At 45.1% G+C, this 23,454-nt stretch overlaps 1 protein-coding gene across 1 annotated transcript in view; it reads left to right on the top strand.

Moving 5' to 3' along the window:
- ASTN2 (astrotactin 2) overlaps positions 1 to 23,454 on the top strand; it is a gene marked incomplete at its 5' end in the record, with an annotated part of 619,820 nt that overhangs the window by 268,426 nt on the left and 327,940 nt on the right. Inside the window, one exon of the mRNA XM_019656843.1 lies at positions 16,182 to 16,348. Within this exon, the coding sequence (XP_019512388.1) occupies positions 16,182 to 16,348 (167 nt within the window). The remainder of the gene's footprint in view (positions 1 to 16,181; positions 16,349 to 23,454) is intronic.

Here is a 23,454-nt window from a genome sequence, read left to right as displayed (position 1 = left end):
GTGTCTTTGGGCAAATTGCTGAACGTATCTGAGCCTCTGTTCTCTAGTCCATAAACTGGGAACAATCCCTGCACCTTGTGATGGTGTTGGCGGAGCCCAGTGTGTATAGCTGGGTACCAGCTGGACCCAGGTATGCAACCTCCCTTCCCAGGCCAGGTCCTATCAGATAGGGAGGAGCTTGGTGACCCAGGAAACATGAGACCCTTTCCTGGCTTTCACTGATCTTTAAGAATTTTCCTCTCTATCCATGAAAGGAAAGGTGATTTTAAGAGCCCTCTGTCATAGGGATGAAACAGACCTAGGTAATAAAATGACCCAGTTTTCAACGTGGCTCTTTTGTGCATCCTTAGCTAAGTCCCTTCCGTTTTCTATGAGCTCAGGGAGTTGAACTTGATCTGGGGCTCCTTTCTTCCCCTAAACAGCTGATAAATCAAAGCTGTGTTTGAGTTCCTAGAGGGAGGGCCCTGAAGCTCAGCCTATATGGTAGCCAACAGGCCTGGCACACCCCACCTTCTTTCCCTAGAAAGCTGTGTTTTCATGCAAAACCTTAGGGAAACACAAGGTCCTCAAACGTTGGAATTTCAAGCAGAAGTGTTGTAACCAACCTCCAAGGTTTTGTTGTTGCCTTGTTTAGATAATGAGGCATTTGCACTAAACACTTATTTGTTTCCATTATAAAAGTATAATATATGTACACAGAAGAATGTTTACAATACAAAGAAGAATGAAACAAAGCATCACCCATAGTTATACGACCTCCAATAACCACCATTGACATTTTGACATTTCCTATTAGTAGGTTTTCTGCATAATCCATATTCAGCAATGTAGAAAACTGTGACACATTGCATACGGTTTCGTCAGTAGTAACTGAGCAACAGCCCTCTAACCATCACCAAATCAAGAACCAGAATATCACCTGCACTTCAGAAGCCCTTCCCCCAACACACCCACAGTGCCTCAGTTTCCCGGTTAGCCCCTCCTTCCCCTGGAGAAGTAGCCACAACCCTGACCTTTATGCTCACATGTCCCCGATCTTTTCTTTATAGTTTCCCCTCTTATGTGCACATAGAACAATTTTTGTTGGTGGAGGTGGTGGTGGTGGGTTCTCCAGCTTTCTGCACATCTCACTAAGCTAGGAGAACTAACTGTGTTGGTTGAAGCAAAAGTTGGGTATCTGCTGGCCCACATTTTTTTTTTATTCTGATTTTTTCAGATTTTAGCTGCATTCAGAATGCAACCCTAAGTAGCTACTGTGTGTTGGACACTCCGCGAGGCTCCAAAGTTATTGCCATGCACTGGGTCCTGGCTAGTAGAAAGCTCACGGTCCGTTTCCGTAGCCAAACCACGACGCTTCTCTGTGAATCACACGTGGCTGCCTTCTCTCGGCAGACAGACAGAATGAACTTTCTCCATCCTATTGATTCCCCGGCCTAAGCCATTGCTTTCCATAGTTTGAATCTTTGGCGCCCACATGAGCGTATTATTATTTTTTTTCCAGCTGGTCCAAACCTTGCAGTCTTTTTCTAAGACATATTTTAAAATGTTACATCCTGAGTTCATTCTGGGTGAGAGGAAAACCTTTCAGGCAGGGGGTGGGGGTGGCGAGCGAAAGAGAACAAATGTCTCTCGAGCTGCTGTGCAGTGTAACTTTGGAACTTGGAATCTACAGCACCCAAGCCAAATGGTATCGCCACCCCCATTCTGCGCGTGTGAAGGGAAGTGGCGAGGCCCGTGCCCCTCAGAGCAGGATGGGCAGCATCGGATCAGAACCCAAATCTGAGGGGCTCCAGTAGCCTTGATGGGAATGTTGAGAGCACTGGTGGGGGTTGGCGGCAGGCTTCCTGGAGCACAAATCTCTGTCGTGCTCATGGATGACACTGGACAATGACGTGTCAATGTTCTCCTGTGCACAGTAGCACACAGGGCTGCCTGGAGAGTCCATGGGATGGTGTGCACTTATCCCAGCAGCTGGCTGATATGTGTACTCAGTACACAGCAGCGAGAGGACAGTGTCAGGCAGACTGTTGGGAGACCATGAAAATAAAGACTGGAAGCTCACTGCCCCGGGGCTGGATGGTTAGCGCTTTTCTGTGGGTGGCAGGGAGGTGAGAATGTCAGAGCTGGTCCTTGTGAGTTTCCTGCTTCTCACCTCTATTCCCAAAACAGTGGATTGGGGAACCTCAGGGTCCAACATATATGGCATCTGTCTCCATTCCGGGGTGGACTCTTTTCCTTCTTTTTCTTTCTCTTAAATTGCTCTCTGTGACAAAAAAATAAAATATGCAAAGCGCCCCAAATTGCACTCAGCATACGCTGAATAAATATATACCCACAGAAGCATATGTTCAGTGGTTGCCGTTCCATGCTTTTCAAAGCCAACCAGCTTATAAAATCAATTCCCATGCAGAGTCCAGGGGATCGATGAGAAGGTGCAGTGAGAGGGCGAAGCCTCAAGCTGCAAATTGAGTTTTTAGTTACAAAGATTAGACGGGGACGGGAAACCAGCCGGTGAAACCCAGCAGGTATTGAAAAGTCCACATCCTGAGGAGAACAGTGGTACCTATACCATCAGGCTATATTTAATATTATGAGTTAATATTCATAACACATTTAGAACAGTGCCTGGCACACGCTAAGCACTGGTAAGTGTTAGCTATTATTGTTATTAATGAGCGATACAAAGGCTATTTATTATTGTCACCAGACAGTCATTGAATAGACATTCTGCAGGACTCCTGGCAGATTTGCTTTGGAAAATGTTCCCTGGCCTCGCGTCTCTCGGCCCTCAGTACTTATTTGTGCCATATTAAAAACCTCAAGGACTGTAAGAACGTGCATACTTATTTTTCCTCCCCGTGCACACCTCCTTTGGAATAGATGCTCCTTGAGTGCTGGGGCTGAGGCTTCAGAAACTCAGTGACCTGGAGGACAGCAGGCTTTGGAAAGGCAATTGCTGAACTGAAGGTCTGCTCCATGCGGGGCCCTGAGGAGCTGCAGAAAGAGTTGCAGAAAGCTTGAAGGATGGGCAGCCACCTGGAGAGGCTCTGGGGGTGAGCTACACGCAATGTTCTTAGGCAGCTCGCTTCTCCATGGTCCCCCAGCTCAGGTGCCACTCACTACCAGAACCTACCATCATGACCTCCCTGGGAATCTCTGTCAGCCTCTTGCAGAGAACCATAGGCTGTGCCATCTCTGAGGCCCTTGGAGACCAGCTGTCACCGTTCTCAGTGAACAGATGAGAAGCTGGAGGGCTAGAAAAGGGACGTGCCCAAGCAGGGATTGTAACCTGTGTCTCCTAATGCCCTGGGGTCCTCTAATGGGAAAGAGAGGTGACCATATACTGAGGGTGCCAAAAAAATGTCTACAAGTGGACACTTCAGTCAACGTTGCTCAAGCAGTAGTTCACCATCATCAGAAGTGTCTGGATGTGGATGGGAACCACTTTGAGCACCTCTTGTCATTGCAGAAGTCAAATGTGACTTGCATTCATCTTTTGTTATCGGTATATGTTGAGCATTACAATTTTAATAGATTTTTCCTTTCTTAAAATGTGTATTTTTTGGCCCCCTCTGTATTCTAATCACTAGCCATGATCAGTGTGTGTGTGTGAGCAAACCCAGCTGTGCATGGCAGCTCTCTTCTTGAGCATAAGCCATCTTGGACCATGACTTATTTCCCTCTCGGTTTACCCGATTTCTCCTGGAAGTCAGGGACTGCCACACCTTCAACTTCTTTGTCTCTTCATAGGAAAGGCACAGGGTGGTGGGGTGGAGAGAGCATGGGTTTGGAGTCAGAGGTGCCATGTTTGCACCCCAACTCTCCTCCTCGAAAGCTGGGTGACATGGGAAAGGCAATTCTGACCTCAAAGCCTGTTCCCTCTTCTACAAAATGGGGCTAATACTAACTGCAAGCTTATAGAATTGTGGGCCTTTGGTAGTAGGTCAGGACGATACCTAGTTTAGTGTCTGACCCACAGTCGGTGCTCAGAGCACTTGCATTTCCTTCCTCGCACCTTAGTAAGCGCATGTTGAATGCTGCACAGATGGCTGGCATGTGGGGAGAATGGCTTGTTGGTATTTTCCTGGAACTCAAAGCCAGAACTAAGCGATGCAACCAGACATTTTTTTCACATTCCAAAACTATTTACCATGCATCCAATAGTGAGTGGTAATAATCGCAATAGCTAAACTTTGATAACCATCAACAGTTTACTATGTGCCAGGCATGATGCTAGGGACATGGTCAAAGGTCCAAGATGTTTTGTTTGTTGGTTTGTTTTCCCATAGCAGTTCTACTGAGTAGGTCTAATTAGGCTCATTTTACATTGAGAAAATTGAGGCTCCGGGGTTAATGAAGTGACTGGCTAACATTATGCAGCTAGTAAGTGACAACGCCCAGTCACATTCAAGCCCAGGCCTGCCTGACCCCGAGAGCCACAGCAGGTCTCCCTCTCCCATTCTGGGCACTGGGATGGTGTAGAAGAAAGGAAGCTGTGTGTGTTACACTCTCCTCAGATAGCCCAGAGACTCATGGGAAGACAGACTGTGAGCCAGACACCCTCCCGCCTGGCAGAGCAAAGCTGATGCTAGAAGAGTCATGAGCGAGGGAGAGAAGAAAAAATGATTCTTGCAGACTCAGGCCATCAAAAAGAAGTAGGGACTTCCACACAAGGATTCTTTGTCCCATCCATGATGGCACTGAGTGTTCCCAGCAACCCCAGGAGGTGGTTATTTATTAGCAAGTCCATTTTAAAATGGGAAAATCAAGACCAGAAAGGTGCGGTGACTTGCCCAAAGTCACACAGCTAGGAAGTCGTGGTGTCTGGTTTAGACTTCATTCCTTGCTGTCTCCTCAGCATCCCTCTGCTTCTAGATGTCAAGAAAGGATCCACGGAGGGGGCTGTTTGAGTTGTAACTTCTAGGATACATAGGAATCTTCGGGAAGAGGACGGCAGGCTCAGCTGTGGGCAGTGCATGGACAAAGGCACTGAGATTGGCCCCCGCATAGAACAGGTGCTACTGGGTGTTTGCCGGGGTGGTTTCCAGACCCAGGTGGAGGGACAGGGTGAGGCTGTATGCCTGGGAGTTCCCCTAGGGGCCGGAGACAGGCTCTGCCTTCTCCCCCGAAGTTCTGAGGCCCCCTGGTGGCCCCTGCAGCTGCAATCCTCCATTACCTAGGACTATTGACGCCTGTGATCCTTTTCTGCACGTCCACTCCTTCCCTCCATGTCAGCCTCACAGCCCGGTGCAAACTGAGCGGCAGCTGAATCGGCATGCGTTGATTAAAACTCCTAGTAATAATGGGCTCTTGACCGGCCTGGTTGTCCAAATCGATGTCGGCAGTAACAGACAGGCTAGGTGACCTTGTTGACAGATTCATGCTGAGGAGAGAGAGGGGCGGGGGACTGGTGACTGGCAGGGCCTTCCCCGCTCACCCCCTTTCTAAGACGTACAAGAGGCCTCCTGGGACAAGGAGAACCCGGCCAATTCAGCCTCTAATTAAAGGGATGGTTCGCACCGAAGGGTTCAGCAGCTTTTACTTAGCTTGTGTGATCCTCAGTAACCTTGTCTGCAAAACAAGTGTATCTTAGCGGTGCCTCTGAGTTTTGTTGTGAGGATTCAAAGAGATAGCATATGGGGAAATGTCCAGCACATGGTAGGCACTCAATAAATAGCCATTTTGTTCCCTTCCTTGCTTTTTTTCCCTTCTTTTTCTTCCCAGGATGCTGTATCTGATCTGTATATCCAAGACTATACTGCCAGCCACCTCTCTGAGTCCCCGCATCACCCATCATAGTGACCTTCCCACAAGGTTTTCGGAATCCGTGTAGCCATAGCCCATCTGAACCACCTGTGACATCACAGACAGGGCACCTCCATGTAGATCAAAGGAAACAATGTCATTTGCAATCAGAGAACTTTTAATAATGGGCACAGTGTGCCTCTCCATTGCTGTGTGACCTCAGGCAAGTCACTTGGCCTCTCTGGGCTTTAGGATGCTACTGGTCCTGACTCAGCATTGTTGGGAAGAGCAGAAGCTGGCTGTGGCAGTACTCCTCCGACCCTCAGCATGTATGCAGGCCCCTCCCATGGCTCCTGAATGTATTTCCTATATGGGGGGATATAACAAGGTATCCACAATAGCAGTTAATCATCTGTGAGCACCTGCCAAGGTGGCAGGAATGTGTCAGGTTGGGGACCTGGCGGCGTTCTCTCACAGGCCCAGGGAGGTTGGGGTTCCTCTCTGCAGTGTAGAGATGTGGAAACCGAGGCTCCGAGAAGCAAGAGCACACAGGACAGACGTAGACAGACTTCCCTCACAGCTGTGGGACCCTGTGTGGCTGACAGTGTGCAGGGTCTTTCATTCACGAGTAATCTCGCTGCTGCCGCACTGTCTCAGTTCATCGTCACTATGATTTGAGGAGGCAGCATTGTCCTTAGGAGGCCGTGCTGTCAACCCCCTCGCACTGCTGATGAGAGAGCAATCAGATGATTGCTGAGCTCTTGGAGGAAGACCGGCTTTGCCCATAGCTAGCCAGGCATCCTTGTGATGTGTTAAAGTGTGCTCCTTCAATTCAAAGGGAATTCTCCGTTTTCCTCTGAACTACTTTACAGCTACGTCCCCCCTTTTCACAATTCATCGTGGCTTTGACAAATGCCCAGCAGCTCAGAGCTAAAAGACTTCTCCAACTTCCTGTTGTGCAAGTCCTTCATTTTATAGTAGAGGAAACAGACTCAGAGAGTGGGGTGTGCCTGCCTGAAGCCACCCAGCCAGTTAGAGAACAGGCCAGGCGGAACTGGAACTCAGCTCTCTGGAGAGCCCATCAGGTGCATTGGCTGAGGGCTCCCCAGGATCTGACTTCCTAGCCCCACCCTCCATTTGCCTGCCACGCCCACTTTGAAATAGTGCTGTAGTTACCACAGTCTACCAGATGGAGAGATGGAGGTTCACAGAAGCCACTTGACTAGCTTAAGGTGAAGCCAGTAAGAGACTGGGTCCAAGGCGGGCGTCTGTCCATTACCCCACGCTGCCTCTCAGGGCCAGGGTACCTGAGAATGGCCATGCTAAGGTCTCCCAGAGCCGGAGGGGAGTTCAGGGTCCCTCCCCCCATCAGGAAATCCCCCAGGCTTATTTACTATATGAGTCACTCAGGCCCCAGGAAAAGCTCTTCTGTTTTATAAGTTGGTTGTTTTCCTTTCTCCTCAGAACAGCTGGCCCATCTTCTGGGGAGAAAGTGGGGTGGGGTGGCAGAGCAGCTCATTACAAATTTTGTACTCGGAGCAATTTGCATTCCATAATTAATGAACATTAAAATGCATAATTATAAACAGAAACAAATGGCTTGGTGTTGATGAGAAGTTGGGCTGGGGAGGAGGGAGAGCAGGCACAGGGGATGGAACAGGAAGCTGGCGGAGCCGGGCAAGGCCAGCCTGTGACCGGAACAGCGGGGAACCCTCAGGGCCCCTCCTCACTCACCGCTTCAGGCCTGAAGGCTCAGGCATTCAGGCCCAGGGTCTCCCTGTGGGCCCTTGTCTGAGGTGGAGCAGAATGTGGATGGTGAACCTCTGGAGCCCAGCTGACCTGGGTTACATCCCAGCTCTCTCATCCACTTACTGTAAAACCTTGGGCCTAAGGAGCAGCCCCCCAAGAAGTGGGGTGTTATCAGATGGACCTACCCCTTTCTTTTGCCCACTCCTGGTCCCACAGAGCCTGCCTCCCAAGGCTCTTTTTATGAGCTCGAAGACAGTGCTTACAGGTAATTGAATTCACTAACTTCAGTAATCTCTTTAAAGTAGCAAATAAAATCACTTTACTCCTCTGCCAACAACCCTCCAATGCCTTCCGGTTGTACTTAGAATAAACTCCAGATGCCTTGTCATGGCTGAAGTCGGGGGTGGGTCAGCACCTTCGGTTGTATAAGGACCATGTAGTAAATATTGTTGGCTTTGCAAGTCACATGCAGTCTTTTTATTGTTTGTTGGTCTTACAGTCTTCCTTTAAAAAACTCAAAACTTTAAAAATGTAAGAAAGCATATTTAGCCCTAGGGCTTTGTAAAAACAGGCCGTGGGACAGTAGCTGCCTTTTCTCTGTCCTTTCCACCAAATACAACTGAACAGCCTGTAGGTTACATATAAGACAAACATAAGACTGAGAAGTGGAGAGAGGAAGGCGGACAGACAGACCAGTTAGGGACCTGAGGACTCAGAGAAAGACATGGTGGTCGGTACCTTGGGTTTTCTGTTTTCCTCATATGCCCCAACCCCACCCACCCCCCAAAAAAAGACAAAGAAAAAAGCAATTCCAAAAGCCTGCTCTCTTCAGCCCAAGTACCAAGAAAGGGCAGCTTAACGAGACAGAAAATTTTTATACAATACACTCTGCTCCAGCCAAACATCACAGAAAAACCTTGCCCCCTCCCCCACCCATGCTGTCAAAGGCCAGGTAAGAGCTAGACTTCCACCCTTCCCAGGCTGTGACGAGACAATTGAGAAAGCAGTCCTCCCCTCTCCCTCCTGGGGAGGGGTTAGGGAAGGTCAAGTAGAGAAGAGCCAGGACTTGAGTCTCTACTGTGAGGTAATGACCAACCCCCCCCCCCAACCTCCATCCCAGGCCTGTCCGGTGTCATCAGAAGTTACATGAAGAGCCTGGACTTTCACCCCAACCTGCAATAATGAGGCGCTCTTCCCTGTCCTTGTGGGGTTCTATCAGAGAAGGCCTAGGAGAAAGTCAGGACCGTTGACCATTGAGCGGTAGTAATGAAGCCACGCCCCCCAGCCTCTGCATGGTATCAGGGAGGTCCAATGGGGAACAGTAACTAGGCACACCTACCACTCCCATCCAGGAACGCAGCAGTGAGATCCTAGTCGGGGGTCAGATGCCCACCACTGCTCAGTAGTATTGAGGAGCCTTCCCTTGGTTATCTGAGTGGGGAAACTGGGGTTCCACCTCCCTCTTGCAATAATGAGGTGTGCCTCTCCTTTTCTCTGTTGCAGCAGTGTCACAGGAAGCCAGATAAAAGGTTTAAAGAGCGTCCACTGTTAACACATAATGCCCCTAATGTCCAGGCTTCCATCAAGAGCCAGGAAGACCTCAGACAGAATTGAAAAAATAAAGACAACCAATAGATGTCACCACAAAGATAACAATGATATTAGAATTAGCTGACAACTATATTAAAATAACCACATAAAAATGCTTAAACAAGCAATTACAAGCATAAAATTTATACATACACACATACACATACATACACACACACACACACATACATACTGGGGGTGCCAAAAAAATGTACACCTTTTAAGAGATGTCATCTATGTATTACTTTTTGAAGTTGAATTGAATTACAATAGCAATGTATGCCATGACATTCAAAAGATGGCGTTAATCAAATGAATGCTAGCGTCATTCATTGTATTAGAATTGTAATACAGTTTTTTTCCTTTCTTAAAATGTGTATATATATATTTTTGGCCATACATATGTGTGTGCATATATATCTCGTACCTCCCTAACACCCCTTTATCCTCTCCCATTTATAACATAATTTTCTTAAATATTCCTCCAAATACATTTACAACCACATCAGACATTGCAATCATTTTGGCTTTAATCATCAAACATAATATAGAAAACTCAAGAGATGAAAGTTCTATTGCATTTACACATTTTTGCTAACTGTGTTCTTTGTTCTCTTCCAATATTCTAAGATTCTTTTATCATTTCTTGTTTGTAAAACTTTTGCTAGTCCTTTTCTTTCTTTCTTCCTTTCTTTCTTTCTTTCTTTCTTTCTTTCTTTCTTTCTTTCTTTCTTTCTTTCTTTCTTCCTTCCTTCCTTCCTTCCTTCCTTCCTCTCTTCCTTCTTTCCTTCCTTCCTTCCTTCCTTCCTTCCTTCCTTCCTTCCTTCCTTCCTTCCTTCTCCTTCTTCTTCTTCTTTCTGAGTAAGCCTGCGATTTACAAATTCTCTTAGTTTTCTTTCATATGAGAATGCCTTGATTTTTTTTCTTAATTTCTAAAAAATATTTCATTGGACATAGGATTCTGGGTTGACAGTTCTTTTTTTTTTCAACACTTGAAAAATGGTGTGCTACTTCCTTTTGGCTTCCATGGCTTCCCATGATAATTCCACAGTCATTCAAACTGTGTTTCTCCTATACGTAAGATGTCATTTCTCTCTGCTTTCAAAGAAAAAAAAATGTTTTTTCTCGAAAAACTCAGAATAGTTTCTGAAATCTGACTATAATGTGTTGGTGTGGATTTCTTTGTGTTTATCCTGGTTGGGGCATACTCACCTTTTTGAATCAGTATGTTTATGCATTTTGCCAAATCTGAGAAGTTTTTAGCCATTGTTTCTTTGAGTACTTTTTGATTCCCATTCTCTTTCTTCTCTCTTTTTGGGACTCGAATGACATAAATGTTTACATATTTATTTTACAGTTCCACAGGATCTTGAAACTGTGTTCATCTTCACTTTCAGTCTATTTTCTCTTAATGTTCAGAGTGGATAATTTCTATTGTTCTATCTTTAAGTTCACTGATTATTTCCTCTGTCCTTTCCATCTCCTGTTGAGGCACTACGCTGTGTTTCTTTAAAATTTTCAGTTATTGTTTTTTTCAGTTCTGCAATTTCCATTTGCTTTTCATTTGTATCTTCTTTGCTGAGACTATATAGCTGTATAAAATGATGGCACCTGTAGGCTGTGATATTTATGTATTCCTAGAACAACCACTAAAAACTATATGACATATACTCAAAAACACTATACTAAATCAAGTAATCCACGGGAAAGCAAGGAAAGAAATCAGAGAAATTAAAAACAGAAAATAAAACAGCAGACTGAAGTCCCAAAATACCAATAGTCACATTAAGTGTAAATGAACTAAGTATACAACTTAAAAGACAGAAATTGGCAGAGTGGATTAAAAAACATGACCCAAATACATGTTCCCTAAAAGAAAATTACTTCACATATAGCAATTTGGGCAGGTTGAAAGTAAACATATAGAAAAAGACATATACAAATCAAACAAAAGCAGGAAAAGCTATATTGATATCAGATAAAGCAGGCCTTAGAGCAAAGAAAGTTACTAGCGAGGGGCGTCATATGATAATGAAAGGGTCATCCACAAAGAACACATAGCAATCCTAAGTGTTTGTGCATCAAACTACAGAGCTGCAAAAATGGGAAGCAGAAGCTAACAGAACTGAAAGGAAAAACAGAAAAGTCTATATTCATAGTTGGATGGTTCAACAGTCCTCTCCCCAAAACTGATAGAACAATTAGACTAGCAACGTTGTAGAGTAACTCAGTAAAATTATCAACCAGAAGGATCTAGTAAAGGTAGAATACACTGCCCAGCAACAACAGAACACACATTCTTTTTAAGTGCATGTGGAATACCTACCAAGACAGACCACATCCTGGGCCATGAAAAAACTCCCAACAAATTTAAGAATTCAAATCATACAGAGTGTGTTCTCCAGCCATTATAGAATCAAGCTAGAAAGCAATAACAGATAACAGAAAAATCTCGAAATACGTGGAAACTACACTGTATACTTCTAAATAATCCAGGAAGTCTCAAGGGGGAAAAAAAAGACACTGAACTGAATGAAATAAAAAATATATAAAAATCTGTGGGACAGAGCTAGCATAGTTATCTATCCTTTTACTTGTAACTTATAAGGCAAAATAATAGAAAGCATAAAGATCAGAAAGGAAGAAATAAAACTATCCCTATTGGCAGATCACATGATTATCTAAATAGAAAATCCCAAAGAATTTACATATAAACTCCTAGGAGTAATGAGTGAGTTCATCAAGTTCTCAGAATACAAGAAAAATGTGCAGTATCAATCATATTTCCATATACCAGCAATGAACATGCAGACACTGAAATAAAAATCAAAGTATCATTTGCAGTTCCTAAAAAAATAATGAAACACTTACTAGATGTAAATCTAATAAAATGTGTATGGAACTTGTATGCTGAAAACTATACAATGCTGAGAAAAACAAGGGGAACAGCATCTAAATAAATGGAGAGGTATACTATCTGAATGGATTAGAAGAATCAACATAGTAAAGATCTCTATTCTCTTTAAGTTGATGTAAAGGTTTAATATAATTTCTATCAAAACCCCCACATGATTTTTTTGTAGATATCTACAATATTTTTTTTCCTGAAATTTATATGAAAGGACACAGGAATTAGAACAGGCAAACTTATTTTGAAAAAGAAGAATAAAATGGAAGAAGTCAGTTAACCGTATTTCTAGACCTTATACAACAGTAATCAAGATTGCGTGGCATAGTGGAAGGATAGATATATAGATCCATGGGACAGCATAGAGAACCCAGAAATGACCCACACAAATAAGCTGGATTTGTGGTTTTACAAAGTTACAAAAGCAATTTAACAGAGGAAAGGGAGCCTTTTCAAAAAAAGGGTGCTGGAGGAAGTGCCCATTCATAGGCAAAAAAAATCAAACCTCAATGTAAGTCTCACACTTAATGGGAAAATTAACTAGAAATTCCTCATAGAATTAACATTAAAATGCTATAACATTTCCAGTGTGTGTGCGCGCGCACACACACACACACACACACACACACACACACACACACGGGGAAATTGTTGGGATTTGGAATTGGCAAAAAGTTCTTAGATTCCCAAGTATGATCAATCCATGAAAGAGAAAATGATAACTTAGATTTTATCAAAATTAAAAACATTTGCTCTGTGAAAGCTCATTTGAAGATAAGAAGACAAATCACAGAATGGGAGAGAAAATATTTGCAAACCACATGTCTGACAAAAGTCTAGTGTCTAGAATATACGTATAAAGAACTTTCAAAACTTAATAGTAAAAAAAAAACCCTCAAAAAATCCAATTACAAAATGGGCAAAAGACATCAAGAGGCATCTCACTGCAAAAGGATATACAGATGGAAAATAAACACAAAAGATGTTCAGCCTCATTAACTAGTAGAGAAATGCAAATTAAAACCACAGCGAGATAGAACTGTACACCTATCAGGATAGCTAAAATAAAACATACTGACAATATCAAATGCTGATGAGGATGTGGAGATGCTGGGTTGCTTATACATTGCTGGTGGGGATTTAAAATAGTACAACCACCATGGAAAAGTTTGGCAGCTCCCTAAAATAATTAAAGAGGCAACTACCATATTCATTTATTGAGTACCTATTATGTGCTAGTCCTGAGCCAGGCACTTTGGGTTGTTTTTTCATAAACTCTCCAGAAATGACTCCAAGCAAGGCATGATTATTCCCCTGATGAGGAAGCTGTGGCTTTCTCTGAGGTGACACACTTGCCTAGATGCTCAGTGTCAGAAAGCCTGCGTGGAATCTAGGTCTGCTTTCAGCCCTCGTGTTCTTGTCTCCAAGCTTTCTCCCCCATGCAGAGAGGGAGCTGCAGCTCCAACATCACAGGGCAGGGGAGAGGTGAGACCTGGGCAAGGGTTCTGAGCTTTCTCTTTCTGGTATACTAGGATGTGTCCCTTCTGCTCCAGTGACGTCTCCTCCCTCTAAGAAGACTCCCCTGACCGAGGCCTGCCTGCTCCAGTATTCCCCAGTCACTCATATTAGCTGAGTTTTCATTGTTCCTCTGAAGTTGTACTTTACGTCTTGGTGTTTGTTCTATAACTCGTTCTCTGTCTGACAGAGATAAAAATGTATCTCTCAGACTAGATTCTGAGTTCCTTCAGGAGCACCCACAACAGCAGCTACCATTGGCTGAGCTCTTTACTAAACACTTGACACATTTGTCTCGCTGTATTAGCTACCTGTTGCTGCGTAACAAACAACCCCCAACTCAAGCAGCTTATACCAGAAAGCATTGTATTGGTTTCCTAGGGCTGCTGCACCATGTTACCAGGAACTGGGTGACCTAAGAGAACAGAGTTCTCTCCCAGTTCTGGAGGCTGGGAGTCTGAAATCGATGTCAGCCGGGCAGCCCTCCACCCGAGAGCTCAGCCTCTTCCAGCTTTTTGTGGCTGCAGCGTCTGTTGGCTCGTGGCCACATCAGTCCAATCTCCGCTTTCCCTCCACAGGGCCTCCTCTGTGGACGTAATGTCTCTGTGCCTCCCTTGTGAGGATGTTTGCGACAGCATTTAGGCCTACCTGAATGAGCCAGGGTGATCCCTTCATCTCAGGAGCTGTAATTAAGTCATAGCTGCAAGAACTTTAGCATAGAAGGTAATATTCACAGGTCCCAGGGGTCAGCAGGGGGACGTATCTTTGGGAGCATTATCAGCCCACCACACTACCTCATGGGTTTGCTGTAAAGATGAAGTCAAAAACAGGTACAGTGTTTAGATTGGGATGGGAGGAGCTGTAACACCCTGCCCCAGATAGCTCCTGTTACCTGGTGAGAAGGTCAGCTGTTCCTTTCACCTCTGGCCCCTGAGTCTGTGCAGACAGAGGCCCAATCACAGCACCAGCACGTGGCTCCCAATGACCCCATGACAGGGGCCCTCCTGTCCGATGACGCATGCCCCCAAACAAGCAGAGGCTTTCTCTGAGCTTGTATTAATATGTGCAGCCTTCTGCTCACATGGAAAATTGATTTTTCTTTTTAAGCACAAAAGGTAGCCAGTTTTATATAACCTTTCTGCAGCCTGACAAAGGCCATTTATAACCTACTTTCTCTGTCACCCTTCCTGGCGCCAGTCTCAAAAGTCTCGAAGAACTCTGCCATGCATTTGTAATTATGAATTCTTCTTACGCAAAATTTAACTTCCAGGAGGGCTGACCTTTTGTTTGTCACTGTGGTTTTTGTAAGTGAGTGAGTGTGTGTGTGTGTGTGTGTGTGTGTGTGTGTGTGTGTGATTGATGTTTCCAGGGGGAAGGGCCCGCTGCTGGTTGGGAGGGAGGAACCCATTGGGAGGGTGTTTTAATCAGCGATGTCCAGTGATGGATGAAGAGGGCTGGGCTCCGGGTGTTAATCTTGGTGGACAGGAATCGCCAGCAGGGCGACTGAAATTAAAACCTAGTTCCTCATCTTCTCCCCCGAACGCCCGAGAGTTGGGACTGTTTCTCCACCTGCTGGACTGGAGATGAGCTCATCTTCATCAAATGATGGGAAAGCAAATTAAATATACAGCCACTTGTCCCTACAGTGTGAGCTCTTCCTTTCGCAGAGCACGTAGCAGGTAGCAAGAGCATTCGGCTAAGGTCACGCAAGGTTGACATCTCTGGGGTTTCTTAGGGGCCAGAGGGCAGCCGTTTGGCTGCCTGGAGGATTTGAAATCACCTGCAGAAGACATTGTCTGTCAGCTTAGAGAACAGCCCAGTCATTGTTGTGGATGTTTAAAACTCATTCACTTATTTAAGCTGGAAAGTGATGCTATTTACAAATACCTCTCCTGTGGCAATTAGGAGGCAGCTGTAGAGGGAGTCAGGCTAGAGGCCAGCAGACTGGTCGGGAGGCCTTTGCAGGCTCCTGAAGTGAGTCTGCGGGTATCTCATGGTGGGCTCCAGGCACAAGGATGGAGAAGTGGGGACACACTCAAGACAGAAAGGAAGAGACATCACATTTGATGAGTACCAAATGGGTGCCAAATTTTGAAGGCAGATGCACACCTCTGTCGTCCTGCTTAAGCCTCATAACAAATTCACAGGTGTAGGTGCTGGGCCCATTTAACAGATAATGAAGTTGAGGCCCAGAGAGGGCATCTTGCCCTGGATCTCACAGGGAGAAGGCGAAGAGCTTGAATTTAAACCCCTGTTGGGTAGGAGCCCTTTAAACTCGATCTGCAGCCTCTCTAAGTGACCTTTATAGCAGTAATCCTTGTTCAACAATTACAATAAACAAACTTATGATGATTCTAGCAGTGTCGATATTTTGTCAATATTAATAGCGTATTTGCTATATGGTTGTCCCATGAGTCACAGCATTCTCAGCACTTTGCGGACATTACCTCCCTTCATTCTCACAACGCTTCCAGGCAGATAATGACAAGAGGTCCATTTTACAGGTAAAGGGACTTATTCAAAGCCACACAGCTTTTCGTTGGCCGGAGGAAGCTTGGAACCTGTCTCACCTGTACCCAACACTAGCACCTTCCCAGAAGGTGGAAGGAGAGGGCGTGATGGGACCCGCCACCTCCTCGGCCATAACTCCCTGTTTCTCTCTCTCTCTGAGCAGTGTCCTGAGGAGCTGAGACCCATGAAGGATGGCTCCGGATGCTACGACCACTCCAAGGGCATCGACTGCTCCGATGGCTTCAACGGCGGCTGCGAGCAGCTGTGCTTACAGCAGACACTGCCTTTGCCCTACGATGCCACCTCCAGCACCATCTTCATGTTCTGCGGGTGAGTGTCCCCCAAGCCTAGCCATTCCCTGCCCAGCGACGGTGGGGTGCAGAAGAAAGGTCAGGGACTACAGCTCAGCCAGGTTGGACCTGACCTTCAAAGAAATGGCCTTTCTGCCTCTGCTCTTTCAGCCGAAGAGGCAACAGGCAAGAATATAACCTTCTGTTGGGTATTGGGAAGAATGGAGGAAGACTGATAATAAATAGAAGCCATGCTCAGGCTGTGTCTTGGGGTCAGGATTAGCTTCTGCTGAAACCCCTGTCTCCTCTGCCTCCGCCTGCAGCCCTTAGGAGTCAGTGCACTTAGGAGACAGAGGCAGGCGCCTTGTAGGTGTCACCAAGAAACCAGTAGGTGTCCTAAGAACACAGACTCCGCCCAGGCTTTCAACTCTGTTTCTGCAGGGATTTAGCAGTGCCAAGTTCAGGGTTTAGCCTCTCTGCACCCTAATACCCTTATGTGCAAGGACAATTAAAGGTGGGGGGAGGAGTGGAAAGGAAACAGTTCAGACAAATGCTAGGAGCTCAGTGGAGTTTTAAAATTAGTCTGAGACTGAAAGAAGGGGCACACTAGTACCAACTTGCTGAGTGGCCTGGGACAAGTCACTTTCCCTCTCTGAGCCACACACAGTGTTTGACCGCCTGTGAAATGGACCATGATGCCCCCCCTCTCTTCCAATGTACCTTCTCTCTCGCGGGGAGGACTCAGTGGTCGCTACCTCTTTCGTCCATACAGAGCATCTGGCATGGTATTTGGTCCTCAGCCACCACTCAAGAAAACGACAGCATTGTGTCTTCTCCTCTGTGTTCCCTTCCTGATGATGTCTTCGTATTGGAACATTTGCTCACCTTTTGACATTCTGTGACTCAGAAAAATTACCCTGGGCTCGCGTGAGCGTGTTAGGCCTGGAAGTATACTCAGTGCTTTACTAAGATAGGAAAACAGAATGAAGCCCAGAACAACCTTTTCCGTCTCGCGTGTTACGAAAAAGGGCGTGGGGGAGCGTGCATGGGTTTAATCTCAGGTGAACAGAAAATTGATTTCACCTGCATGGTTCTCATCTGAGGGGTCCAGTTCTCCCTGCAGGGGTTATGTCAGGGTCTCCCTCCCTGCCCCAGCTATACTTGGGGCTCCAGGTGCCTGAGGGCAGGTGTTGGGGCAGCCCTAGATACGCCTCAGTAACATAAATAAGGACTAAATTAGTGTATGCGGACCTGGATTTATAGCAGCCTCTCCGCTGCTTAAGTGACTGCAGGGTGGTGTTCAGTAAATTATGCATGGGCTTCCATCCAAGGCTTGAATACAGAATCAGTGGTATTCTCATCATGGCTATTTTTCTCCCTGCGTACTTTGGGTGAGGTGTCCACCTGCTCAAATAATAACAGTAACAGCACAGGGACAGGATTTTGACTTAGAAACTGTCACCACCCTTCACCCACAGCACACTGCTGTGGTTAAGGGAAATTCACAGACTCGAGGTCTCATCCTAATCTTTACCTCTAACTCTCTGGCACGGGACCCCTGACCTGCAGTTTCCGCATCTCTAAAAGTTTAACAATATCTACCTCCGTGTAATGATGGCTGTAGAGATTGCAAAGCAATTCACCTTTAATAAAATTCCGTGAAGGGTAGGTAACATGCCCAAGCTCACAGGGCTAGTGATGCAATGCACTGCCTCCTCTCTGTGTGACCTTGAGCAAGCTGTTTCATGTCCCCGTGCCTCAGTTTCCTCACCTGTAAAACAGAGATACTAATAGTATCTCTCCATAGAGTTGTTATGAGGACTAAATATATTACATTAATTGCATCACAATTTACATTAATATTTGTAAAGTCATTTGAATTAGTGCCCTGCAGGGCAATAACACTGTATGTGTTTGTTAATTAAATAACTAAAGCAGATGATAGTAATGACAGTACTCCCCCCCCCTGCCCCCAAACACACACACACACACACACTTGCTCGGTGACCCTAGGTGCTCAGCCTCTTGGTTTTCAGGTCTGTGAGACCCTGGAGAACTAACCATTTGTCTGTACCTGCAAGTCTCTGAAAGTCCTGAATTATATTGAATGGGTGGGAATGTGCTGTGAGCTGGTAAAGCCCATTCAGATGCTGATAAACAGGACAAAAAAAGGAAAAGAAAACCCAGTTCTCCAAAAACCAACTGCGCTGTCAACACGTTTTGAAAATTGTCTGCTAAGGGTGCAAATAAGGAGTTACCCACCATTGTCAGAAACACTATAAACAAAACAATGAAGGCTATTAGCAGATACTGTGCGAAAGCTGATCTGAGGAAATGGCGTGCTGTTGAATTAAGCAAGAAAAACAAACCCTCACTCAAAGGGACCTTCTCAGCTTGACCAAACCTCTGACTTTTCTAAGAGTTGACTGGGTAGGCACAAGTTTAACCAACCACTTTGCAGCCCGGTCTATAATAGCAGCTAACATTTATGAAGCACTCCGTATGCGCCACGACTGCGCTAAGTGTGTTGTGTACCTTAGGCCATTTAGTTCTCAGAACAACTCTACAAGGGAGATACCCTTAGAATCCCCTTTACTGTCAAGAAAACCAGGCACACAGTAGCTAAATGACCTGCCCAAGGCCACACAGCTGGTAAGTAAGGGCATCGGATTCAAACCCAAGCCTGTGGCTCCAGTCTCAGTCAGGACAGATTGGATGTCACTACTGGCCAACTGGCCAATTCTAGCCCTATGGTTCTGAGCCATCACTGAACTTCTCTGAGCCTCTTCTTTGAGGCAGAATCAGATGTGACTGTAGCACCATGGTGAGGCTTAAATGAAATTGTACAGGGGCTGGCACACTGAAACATTTGGTAAATGGTAGTTATAATTAGTCTCATAGGCTTAAAGCCACCTCATTGAATCATTCCGTGACTGAATTGTATGTCTGGTTTACCTCTATCTTCAGCACCTAGGGCAGTGCCTGACATATAATAGGTACAATATTTAAAATTCTTACATGAAGTTCCTCAGGGAACATGACTAGGGAAGTTGTTCCCAGTCCGGCCTTTGCAGCTGATTTCCAGCTTCGTTCTTCTTCCTGAATTAGGCCTCTTGGCTTCAGCTCCTGGATTTTGACATTGTTCCCTGTGCCTCTTCCTTCCTCCTCCCCTGTACCCTTACCATTTGCCTGTTGCTCTTTAGCTTGGACAGCTTCCTCTTCATGTCTCAGTGCAGGCATCACCATCTCCAGCAAGATTTCTCTGAGCTCCACAGGGGTGCAGGGGTGAGGTGTGCAGTTACCCTGGAGCTGGGTACCAAAATACCTCATCCTTTCAAGTGGGTTCTATTTAAATATTGGCTCAGTAGTATTTGAATGAGTTAGGGTATGCCAGGAAAGGACTTTCCATTGTTCAATTTTGGTTTGTGTGTTACCCTTTCTACCCACAAGACCCTCTTACAAGGGGGAGGCCACTTACATTTAGCCTTAAATTCTAATGTATCCCTGTAACATCTTGACACCTCCTGCAGGCTGGACCTCTGGCTAGCTGTGCTGGTTATCAGTCCCGAGTCAGGCCAAGCTACACCCCAATGAGTAAAGAACTCTTTCTCTGGGGTCACTTCCCCCTCCATCTCCACCCCATGCTTCTCCCTGTGGTTGTCCCCCTTACTCTGTTGACTTCCCTGCTTTCCTGTCTGCCCCCTGTCACCCTGTGAACTCCTCGTGAGCAGGGACTGGGTGTTAGTTCCCTGTATGTCTCCGTTGTCATTCGCCATTGCTTGGCCCAATGACTTCTTCAACACCATAATTGTTTTTGTCTTGAATTAAGGAAATTTATCACCCTAAGATCTGTTGCACCTCCTCTGTGCCCAGTCTTTTGTGGGATGCTGAGAACAAAGAGAAGTATTGAGGACAAGTCCTTGCCCACCGAGGGCAAAGGAACCCTGAGGACAGGTGTCTCAGCTTCCCTTGGTCCTGATTGATGTTGCTAGAGCACAGGGACCGGTACGATAGAGAGAAGCAGGTGGATCTGAGATAGGCTGAGAAGGTCATTGAATACTTAGCTGAAGCATTTAGAAGGAAATCTTATAGGTGAGGGAACATTACTTTCCTCTAAGACCTTGGCAAGTTACCTAGCAACCATATTTGTTTCATCTGTGTGTGTGTATTTACAATGTATAGTGTGTGCATTCTTTCAAGAGAACTTAATATTATCCATCATAAATCCAACCTGTGGGGGGGAAAAAAGGATAATATAAAGATAAGACTGATCACAGCCATTTCTGAGGAGACAAAAGGGTAAAGGAGAGAATGGTTTCAGGAGCCTGAAATGGGAGAGTAGCTCAATATGAGATAAATTTAGCTCTATGCTTCTTGGCAACCAAAGTAAACAGGAAAAAGAAAAAAAAATGGTTGGTTATATAGTTGTCCTTGTTTGAGAAAAAAGAGGGTTGTGATTTTGGTTTTTTGCTTTTTTTTTTATCCAGAAGGCATACACACCTTTTCCTGACATGATTCAATACAAAAAACTGTTTCTTATATATTCCTAGGTAAGAAATAGTGAGTAATAGCATCAATATTTTTGAAGTCTCGATATTTTTCAGATCATTTAGAAGAAGAAACCGATGCCCAGAGGGTCTCACAGCCAGTTAGGAGGTGAAATTGGGATAAGAGATACCCTATGCTTCTCCCTTCCAATTTGAATGTATTTAATGTATTTCAATGTAATTCAATTAAAAATGTAATGAAAATGTATTTTAAAACGTGGGCTCAAAGGGCACGTCCAGACTCAAACAGTCCTTACTAGCCTATGTCCTATGTGTTTGATAGCATTTCTAAGTGATTGAGGAGGGAGAGGAGATAAATACATGTGTTTAAAATCCATTGTCGACTGGAAGCTGAAGGCTGCTCTCATAGTAGAAAATGCTGGCCAAGAGAGTGGACTCAGACATTTTAATTCAGACTGTCAGTGATGACTTGCAGGGGTGTTGCGGGTGGCGAGTGGCATTCGTTCAAACACTTGCCCTTTGTTGTCATCTCCAACATTTAGCTTGGGCGTGAGCTCTCACCCCCTGACTTCTGATGGAAGGATGTGGAAGTGACCGCTCATAGTTAACATAGAACATCTATGTGCCAGGTTCTTGTCAAACATTACAACCATGTGCTCTCCGCTGTTTGAAATGTTTGCAAAAGCTCAGGTGAAAGTCATAGTCACAGACAATTGATGGAAGCACACAGAGTCCATCCGTTTGTTCAGATAGGTGTTTTTGAGTTTGGCTTTTGTGGAACATTAGATCCATGAGCTATTTTAAAGACAAAATAGGGAAGTTCAGAGGGCAAGCCCATGGGCAAGTCTGTATTCTATAACTGCCTTTTGAAGGCTCACAGTGCACTTGGGGATGGTAAAGGCTCTGACAAGTCCTGCTGGTGAAATATATATTTCATTGGCTCTAAGGTGCCCATGTTTTCCACATTTTAACTCTCTGAAATTAGGATATGTTTTACCATCAGCAGTTTAACAAAGTTTAAATAGAGAACTTTTTTGTTTCCTTTTCAGTATTAGCTGAAATCTTAGTGTTTCTTACAAGTGTTGGGGGTCTGAAAGTAGATACAATAATGTATATAATTTAGTCCAGAGTCCCCATGAAATTACATTTCCTTCCCTGCCCTTCCATTCCCTTCTTTTCTTTTCCTTTCCTTCCCTCCCTCCTCTCCCCCACCTCCCCTCCATCCCCTTCTTTGCTAAAGAATACCCTTGAGTACATTGTGATCAAAATGGCTTTTCTAGAAACTAAATTTTTCCCATAGTGAAGTCTTCAGTTGGAGCCCTCTCTGAGAACAGTTTCACTAAACTCCATTTTGGGTAATGTTGGCATAAGCCTAAGGACCTTCATGAGAAAGACTCCTATGACAGTGGTTAGTGGGGTTCATGTGATGGAGGGCCTTAGCTGCTAGGTCGCAGATGACCCCGGGGGGGATTTCTCATAGGCATGAGGATCACTAAAGCTCAACGTCATCTGTGTCTCTCTTGCCTTGGCCGCGGTGCTTAGATTCACCCCTCACATTGGCCGACGTCTATGGAATATGCAGTTACTTGAGCTCTTCTAGCCCTTCACTTTTCTCTATTTTTAATTTTTTCTAGGACTCGATTCCCTTCTCTGTTACAAAAAAAAGAGATAGTTTGTAATCAAGGCATTTCAATGAATAATTTTATTGATTCTGTAAGCCATTGAGGAGTGCATGACTGAGTGAGAGGGTAGTCACATGAATAAATAAATAAATACTCTGCTTGGAGAATTGGTATAAATCCTATTTTGAAAAACAAGCAGATTGGAAGTTGTATGTGCTGAAGGGCACCGGGGTACTAGATCTGGAGTCAAGATTCAAGTTCAAGGCCCTGACTTTTCCGAAGTATCCATGGGATCTTGGTCAAGGATTTGAAAACGCCAAGCCTCAGGATCCGGCATGGCAAGGTCAAAAAGAAAGCCGCCACCTCATGATGCTGCTGTAAGGATTAAGGAAACCCTGCTCCTGACTAGACACCTATGAGGTTTTATGGTACAATCTGTAAAGTCCCTTGGAGTTCTAGTAGTCTCTAAAATGTGATGGGGATGTTAAGGGTAACACGTTCATTGCCTTCAGCTAAGATGCCCAGTTTGTATCTTTGTACTCATGTATGTTTTCCATTTTGGCATATGTATAAATATAGTTTCATGCACATTGGTAGGTTTACTGTGAGCCAACACTCTTCAGAATTTCTGGAAGAAAATCTCCCAGACGACAGAGTGTTCTAAAGGAGCACTATAATTATGTTGTTAGGTACAAAAATTAAAAAAAATTAAAAAAACCAACAACTAAACAGACCTTTGCATAAATCATCCTGTGCCCTGAGGTGGCCCAAGGGAGAGAGCTGCTCACCTTTCCAAACTCAGAGGCATGTTGACCTTTAGGAGTCCCTGGTTTTTTCTCCCTGCAAGTCTCAGGGTCTCACTAAGCTGCCCCAGCCAGGCCTTCTATCTCCCTCCTTCCTGTCCTGCTGAGGCAGAATCCGTCCCTACCGCCAAGCAAAGGAAAATCACTGAGTCTGCAGTTGTAATATGGCTGAGAGCAGACACACACACACACACACACACACACACACACACA

The sequence above is a fragment of the Hipposideros armiger genome, unplaced genomic scaffold, assembly GCF_001890085.2.
Source record: "Hipposideros armiger isolate ML-2016 unplaced genomic scaffold, ASM189008v1 scaffold_267, whole genome shotgun sequence".
NCBI lineage: Eukaryota > Metazoa > Chordata > Mammalia > Chiroptera > Hipposideridae > Hipposideros > Hipposideros armiger.
Note: the sequence above shows the minus strand (reverse complement) of the source record. Positions and strands in the feature narration are given on the sequence as shown.